This window comes from Cervus canadensis, chromosome 4 (assembly GCF_019320065.1).
Source record: "Cervus canadensis isolate Bull #8, Minnesota chromosome 4, ASM1932006v1, whole genome shotgun sequence".
NCBI classification, from domain to species: domain Eukaryota; kingdom Metazoa; phylum Chordata; class Mammalia; order Artiodactyla; family Cervidae; genus Cervus; species Cervus canadensis.
In genome coordinates this window covers 100,713,015-100,721,585 of record NC_057389.1, presented here as the reverse complement: position 1 = coordinate 100,721,585, position 8,571 = coordinate 100,713,015, and the positions used below count along the sequence as shown (strand labels likewise).

The 8,571-nt window shown below is 39.6% G+C and overlaps 1 protein-coding gene across 1 annotated transcript; it reads right to left on the bottom strand.

The window, feature by feature from the left end:
- Window positions 1-264: 264 nt before the first annotated feature.
- LOC122441011 (olfactory receptor-like protein OLF4) lies at window positions 265-1,269 on the bottom strand. The gene has a single exon (XM_043467641.1). The coding sequence runs from the start codon at window positions 1,237-1,239 to the stop codon at window positions 265-267; it is 975 nt and encodes a 324-aa protein (XP_043323576.1). The 5' UTR covers window positions 1,240-1,269.
- Between the last annotated feature and the right edge of the window lie 7,302 nt (window positions 1,270-8,571).

Below are 8,571 nucleotides of genomic sequence, written 5' to 3'. Positions count from 1 at the left end.
TCCTAGGGAATTCATGTAGTCCCTTGAGATAAATGGGAACTTTCATATGTTCCAAACCCAAGTTTGGTAACAAAATTGGGCGAGTAAGAAAATGGCAAGGGAATAAAACATTTAGGTATCAGAGATATCATAAAACTTAAGAGCGAGTTACATAGATTGTATAGAGTCAAAGCCAAAGCAGAGATTTGAATGAAAACAGAAGAGGCGTGTTCTAATTCCACAATCTGCTCAAAGCCTAGCAACACTGGGCTCAGGCTTTGAACTCTACTGTTGTGGGCACTTCTTAAGCCCTAGGAAAATAGGCTCTTTGATAGTTTTCTTTCCAAAGAGTATTTTCAGACTCCTCTTTAACTCGTTATTTCTCAGACTATAGATGAAAGGGTTCAGCATGGGTGTGACCACGGTGTACATCACTGAGGCTGTTGCACTTGAGTGCGAGCTGTGGGAAGCAGCAGAGCTAAGGTACACTCCTATGCCAGTACAATAAAATAAGGAGACCATATAGAGGTGAGATGCACAGGTGGAAAATGCCTTATACTTCCCCTGAGCTGATGAGATTCTATGTATGGAGGAAACTATCTTAGAGTAAGTGTAAAGGATACCAGCAAAAGGAGCACCTCCCAGTAGCACAGCTACAGTATATATCACTACTTTATTGAGATACACGTCAGAACAGGCAAGCTGGATCATCTGATTGAGTTCACAGAAAAAGTGAGGGATATGCAAGTCAGTACAGAAGGACAGTCGCAACACCATTAAGCTTTCTAACAAGGAATGCAGCGCACTCATGATCCAGGATACCAGCACCAGCACTCCACAGAGATGGGGGTTCATGATGACCATGTAGTGCAGGGGACGGCAGATGGCCACGAATCGGTCATAGGCCATCACGGTCAGGAGGAAGATGTCCAATCCTATAAAGAGTGTGAAAAAATGCATCTGGATAATGCAGCCTTCATAAGTTATAACTTTGTTCTCTGTCTGTATATTCACCAGCATCTTTGGGATGGTGGTGGAGGTGAAGCAAATGTCTACAAAGGACAGGTTGGAGAGGAAGAAGTACATGGGGGTGTGGAGGTGGGGGTCTGAGCTGACAGCCAGGATGATGAGCAGGTTTCCAAATACAGTGATCAGGTACATGGAGAGAAAAAGCCCAAAGATGAGGGGCTGCAATTCTGTTTCTTCTGAAAATCCCATAAGAAGAAATTGTGAAACTCCTGTTATGTTCCTTGGTTCCATTTTGTGGAAGTGACTATCAGGAAAGGGGACAATAACATGACTGCATTCCTTGCAAATGGCCATTATCACATTGTTGAAATATAACTATTCTATATTTTGCCAACAATAAATTAATTTCAATATTTTGTTGATGGCTTTGATCCCCTTTAGAGAATTCCTTGTGTCATCTATAATTAGCAAACTTCTCTTACTCTCATTTCCAAGCCCCAACAAGAAAAAGAAAATAAAGCAATAAAAAATAAAAAACAATAATCTTTACTTATTGTTTAAAGAGAAATTCTTTTATGCATTTTAAAAACACAAATTGAATTTCAACAATATTCCAGGTACCACCTATGCAGGGAGTGTAGGGGTGCTGAAAAACAAAAACTCCTAAAATTCAATTATGGAGAAAAAGCATAAGCAAATAAAAATCACATAGCATGTCAGATAGTTACATGTGTTATGAAGAAAAAAAGAAAAAGAAAAAGAAAGACTTCCCTTGGTCCAGTGGTTAAGAATATGCCTGCCAATGCAGGGGACGTGGCTTTGATTTCTGGTCTGAGAAGATCACATTTGTCTTTGAGAAGCTAAGCCTGTGTGCCACAACTTCTGAACTCATGTGCTGCAATGACTGAAGCCCATGCACCTAGAGCTTCTGCCCTGCAATAAGAAAAGCCATCACAAGGAGAAGTCCGTGCCCCACAATGAAGAGTAGCCCCTGCTCGCTGCAACTACAGAAAACCCACATGCACCAGCAAAGACCCAGAGCAGCCCAAATAAACAAATAAGATATTAAAAAAAGAAAAAGAAAAGGAGATATAAAGGAGAGAGTGAAAAGGGAGTACTAATTGTAATCCATGTTTATTTATTTTTTAATTTTTTCATTAAATAAGTTTTTAAAAATAATTTAACTCCAAATACAACTGTTGGATTTGCATTGAGTTATAAATGCAATTCATGTTTTAATTGAAATGTCTATGTTTAAAAACTGAATTGTTACAAAACAATGAACTGTTTTTCAGTTTTAAATGGTTAGTTGTCTTAGGTGCCTGCCCAATTGCTCAGTTGTGTCTGATTCTTTGTGACCGCATGGACTGTAGCTGGCCAGGCTCTCTGTCCATTGGATTTTCCAGGCCAGAATACTGGGAGTGGGTACCATTTCCTTCTCCAGGGGATCTTCCTGACTCAGGGATCAAATAGGCATCTCCCTCATCTCCTGCATTGGCAGGTGGATTCTTTACCACTGAGTCACTTGGGTAGCCTGGTTAGTTGTCTTATAGCTCAACAATTAACCGTGAAATATACTTATCTCTGTGAAACTCCAAACCAATAAGTATAAGACTGTTTTCAAAACCCACTGCCATCATTCTTGAAACTTCAATCAACATCTGAGATGAACAATGACATGATAAAAAAAAAATGACCTTCATAGGTCAGTTTTCATTCCAACCCCAAAGAAAGGCAATGCCAAAGAATGCTCAAATTACCGCACAATTGCACTCATCTCACACACTAGTAAAGTAATGCTCAAAATTCTCTAAGCCAAGATTCAACAGTACATGAACCGTGAATTCCAGATGTTCAAGCTGGATTTACAAAAGGCAGAAAAACCAGAGATCAAATTGCCAACATCCACTGGATCATCGAAAAAGCAAGAGAGTTCCAGAAAAACATCAACTTCTGCTTTATTGACTATGCCAAAGCCTTTGACTGTGTGGATCACAATAAACTGTGGAAAATTCTTCAGGAGACCACCTGACCTGCCTCTTGAAAAGTCTGTATGCAGGTCAGGAAGCAACAGTTAGAACTGGACATGGAACAGCAGACTGGTTCCAAATAGGAAAAGGAGTACGTCAAGGCTGTATATTGTCACCTTGCTAATTTAACTTATATGCAGAGTACATCATATGAAATGATGGGCTGGAAGAAGCACAAGCTGGAATCAAGATTGCCAGGAGAAATATCAATGACCTCAGATATGCAGATAACACCACCCTTATGGCAGAAAGTGAAGAAGAACTAAAGAGCCTCTTGAGGAAAGTGAAGGAGGAGAGTGAAAAAGTTGGCTTAAAGCTCAACATTCAGAAAACTAAGATCATGGCATCTGGTCCCATCAGGTCATGGCAAACAGATGGGGAAACAGTGGAAACAGTGGCAGAGTTTATTTTTTTGGGCTCCAAAATCACTGCATATGGTGACTACAGCCAAGAAATTAAAAGACAATTACTCCTTGGAAGGAAAGCTATGACCAACCTAGATAGCATATTATAAAGCAGAGACATAACTTTGCCAACAAAGGTCTGTCTAGTCAATGCTATGGTTTTTCCAGTGGTCACGTATGGATGTGAGAGTTGGACTATAAAGAAAGCTGAGCACTGAAGAATTGATGCTTTTGAACTGTGGTGTTGGAGAAGACTCCTGAGAGTCCCCTGGACTAAAGAGATCCAACCAGTCCATCCTAAAAGAAATCAGTCTTGAATATTCATTGGAAGGACTGATGTTGAAGCTGAAACTCCAATACTTTGGCCATCTGATGCAAAGAGCTGAATCCTTTGAAAAGACCCTGATGCTGGGAAAGATTGAAGGCAGGAGGAGAAAGGGATGACAGAGGATGAGATGGTTGGATGGCATCAGAGACTCAATGGACATAAGTTTGTGTAAACTCTGGGAGTTGGTGATGAACAGGAAGGCCTGGCATGCTGCAGTCCATGGGGTCGCAAAGAGTCGGACATGACTGAGCGACTGAACTGAACTGAACTGAGTGTTTAACATTTGACTGGCTAAGGAGAAAAAGCTTACCTGAGTGCTAACACAAGACCACTGAGAAGAACAAGATACCACAAAACAAACAAACAAGCAAAAAACCTAATGGTAACAAGCAAAATAGCATGTTCATATTCATAGATATAGACAATATCATCCCAGGACAAGCCCTGAAAGCAAACAGCAGACATCTTTAGGCAATATTTCTTTACCCAGGAAAGCACATTTCAGTAGTTTTATCACAGAAAAAAGTGATGGCAACTGTAGCAAGTAAAGTCAACAGTTCAGTCCTAATTCTACAGACCAAAGAAAAATTCATCAAAGCACCTTTCAATAGGTTAAGGAAGATTTTATGAAATACTTTTGATCAGATCCTGGCTTATTTTGTGTCAGTTAAACAAAATGAAAGGCATCAGTTACCATCCTATCACAACTTGAAAGTGAAAGTCGCTCAGTTGTGTCCAACTCTTTGGGACCCCATGAACTATACAGTCCATGGAATTCTCCTGGCCAGAATACTGGAGTGGGTAGCCTTTCCCTTCTCCAGGGGATCTTCCAAGCCAAGGGATTGAACCCAGGTCTCCCACATTGCAGGTGAATTCTTTACCAGCTGAGGTACAAGGGAAGCCCAAGAATACTGGAGTGGGTAGCCTAACCCTTCTTCAGTGGATCTTCCCAACCCAGCAATCTAACTGGGGTTTCCTGCATTGCAGGTGGATTTTTACCAACTGAGCTATTTTACCAACTGATAGGGAAGCCCTATCACAGTTTAAAAGAACCAAAAAAAGGTTGCAACACAGAACAAAATAACTTAGAAAATGCTGCCTTTGTATAAAAGTAAAAAAAGATGAAAGACAAAACAAAACCTTATGCATAATAGCTAAAGAAAAAGTACATCTTCAAATCACAACATTTTTAAGACTGTTAGAAAAACTTTCACTTATCTACTTGCTCATCTGATCAGCATGTAAAATAAATAGTGAAACAAGTCACGAACTTTTAGCCACTATTATTTTGTGGGCCAAGAAATTTAATCTTCCTGTTCTTAAACTTTGAGTTTAAGTTTGTTGTATTAACATCCCAACAAATATGTTCATTCAAGCTGAGCTATAATTTATATCAGATAAAATACCAACAGTTAGAGCACATGAGGGATTCCACATTTCTGGGTATCTTTGATGTTTTGTCACTAATATGCAGTGATGTGTGGAAATACTAATCAGGCAGCTAAATCAGTTATTAATATCTTTATGGTAAAAAAGCCCCACCTTATTATCTGACATGAACACTGCTAATTAAAACCCAAATTTTTAGATATTCTTTCCTGCCTTCTATCTTGCCATGTTGCTGTTTAGTCACTAAGTAGTATCTGATCCTTTTGCAACCCCAAGGACTGTAGCCTGCCAGGTTCCTCTGTCCATGAGGATTCTCCAGGCAAGAATACTGGGTTGGATTTCCATTTCCTTCTCCAGAGCATCTTCTCTGACCCAGGGCTTGAACCCATGTCTCCTACATTGGCAGGCAGATTCTTTATCACTGAACCACCTGGGAAGCCCATATCTTGCATACCTTTCATATTATTTAACTTATTTTTCTTGTCTGCATAGCAACCCACAATGTAAAACTGTAGAATCTTTATAGATGTTTTTAATATGTAATCTTACCTGGCATAAATCGATACTAAATATGGAATTCTAAAAAACAGTATCATTCTGAGGAATTAGAGGTTTCAAAAAGCAAACAGTGCACTAACAAATGCTTCTATTTCAGCTGCTAAAATCTTACTTATTGAAACATTGACTTTTTTGCATGGTTGAGTTTACATGATGAAATTTGTTTCAATAAAATTGGTTAGAAAATAAAAGGAATCCAGATTGAGAAGAAATAAAGCTATTGCTGATTGCATATTACTGGTTGCATATACTGCACAAAGAAAACCTTAAAGATGCCACCAGAAAACTACTAGGGCTAACAACAAAAGATCAGAAAGAGAAATTATGGAAACAATCTCATTTACCACTGCAACAAAAGGAATAAAATATCAAGGAAGAAACATACCCAAGGAGGCAAAATATCTATACTCAGAAAACTCTAAGACAGTGATGAAAGAAATCAAAGGTGATGGAAACAGATGGAGAGAATAACCTTGTTCTAGGATTGGAAGAGTATTACTCAATATTGTGAAAATGACCAGACTACATAAAGCAATCTACAGATGCAGAGTAATCCTTATCAAGTTACCGATGGCATTTTTCACAGAATTAGAACAAAAAATTTTACAAAGTGTCTGGAAACGCAAAAGACTCCAAATAGCCAGAGCAATCTTGAGAAAGAAAAATGGAGCTGGAGGAGTCAGGCTCCTTCACTTCAGACTCTATTGCAAAGCTCTGCTACAGTAATCAAGACAATATGGTATTGGCAGAAAGACAGACGTATAGGTCAATGGAACAGGATAGCAAGCTTAGAGAGAAACCTAAGTACCTATGGTCATCTAATCTCTGACAAAGTAGGCAAGAATATACAATGGGGAAAAGACAGTCCCTTCAATAAGTAGTGTTGGGAAAACTGGACAGCGACACATAGGAGAATGAAATGAGAACACTCCCTAACACCATACGCAAAAAGAAGCTCAAAATGGATTAAAGACGTAAATGTGAGGCTGGACAGTATAAAGCTCTTAGTGGAGAACAGGCAGAACACTATTTGACAGAAATCACCCAGGATCTTTTTTGACCCATAGAGTAATGAAAATAAAAACAAAAATAAAGAAATGGGACTTAATTAAACTTAAAAACTTTTACACAGCAAAGGAAACCATAAGCAAGATGAAAAGACAGCTCTCACAACGGAAGTATTTGCTAATGCAGCATATGTCCTACTTTTACTGGAAGCACTTTAACCTCTCTTTGGTCTTCTAATTGTGCTTGATTTCCTATCATTTAATTGGCATCACTGAACACTGCCTTACTGCTTTCAGTGTTTCCTTCACTTTTAGCATTACTCAAGTACATTGATATTTAATTAAGCAAGCAAACAAACAGTTTTCTGGGTTCTGGGCTAGGCTGAATTGATTCTCAGGTGACCTCATGCAGACATGCTTTATTTCTTTCTCTCTGACCCTTCCCAGCAGTGTCTTTTGGGCTCTTGGACTCACCTGCATGGGAACTCTGAGGGGAAGTTAACTGCCTGGAAGTCTGAAATCTCTTAGTAGATGGCTGATGATAGAGACTGAAGCTCTGTCCTGAGACAAGAGAGCAAAAAGAGATCAAATATTGTCCTTTAGCCAGATTTAGGACTCTAGAATAAAACCTGTATCTCATCCATGCCCAGGTGTTAGAAGCTCAGTGATACAGCAGACAAAATAGTTATCGCTCTCCATGTTTTCTCCTAGGGTACATTTCCCTTATATTACAATTACCTATGCGTATGTGATTTCCCTGTGGGACTTGGTCTGGACAAGATAGGACTTTTCCTGCTGAGTCTTTGTTCTCAGGGTGTTAGGTTGTAAGCCAGGGAAATTCAGGTTTTTTTTTTTAAGATTTATTTTATTTTTGGTTGGTGCTGGGTCTTCGTTGCTGCACACTGGCTTTCTCTAGTTGTGGTATGTGGGCTTTTCACTGCAGTGGCTTCTCTTGCTGCAGAGCGCAGGCTCCAGGCACACGGGCTTCAGCAGTTGTGGCTCCCCGGCTCTAGGGTGCAGGCTCAGTAGTTGTGGTACATGGGCTTAGTTGCTCCAAGGCATGTGGGATCTTTCTGGACCAGGAATGGAATCTGTGTCCTCTGCATTAGCAGGTAGATTCTTTATCACTAGACCTCCAGGGAAGCCCCAAGAATTCAGCTTTTATTAACCCCTCTCCATTAATTCTCTTGCCAGGGATCTAAACTCCCAGTGCCTTATCCCAACCATGAGGTTAGCTTTTTGCAATGTGTGAGACTGAGGCAATAGGTTCTTTGGGTCTCAAAACGTTGACCTGTGGAGGGAACACTGTCTATGATACCCTTAGAAATTATTATTCCCCTCTTTGTGAGAGGGCAACTTTGTTCCTTTAATGTAATTCACTGGGCAATGCGGTCCTTGGTTTCCTGATGATTTTGCTAAAACTTTTAAGAATTTCAAATTATATCTGAAGTTGGATCTATCAATTAGCACCTAATTAAATATGCTTGTAAGTTATGAGATATATTTGGATTTTGTCATGCACCATAACCTACCTACCTTAGCACATTATAGGGATGATCTGGTTTAATGTTTAGAGAACATTCTGTGAGATAGCGCTAAGATAACTCTATCCTCTGTTTCAGGAGTGAGGTTTAGAGGTGTTTAATGTTCTGATGACAATTACAAGCCAGTTTTGAGATGGAGTCTTGATTGAATCCTATTAGGTTGCTTCCTGTTCTCAAACTCTGGGTTGTGGTTCTCAACCAAAGGTGGTTTTGCTCCTGGGGCTCTTTGGCAATGTCAGAAAGGATGCTGCTAAACAGCTATAACACACAGGACAGTACTCACCCACAGATAATTATCCTACCCCAAATGTTAACAGCAAGAACAGGAGAAAACACATTTACATCAACACTTCTTCCACTTCA

Coding starts and splice junctions, on each gene's coding strand:
- LOC122441011 (XM_043467641.1), bottom strand. CDS start 1,239: ATGGAACCAAGGAACATAACAGGAGTTTCACAATTTCTTCTTATGGGA.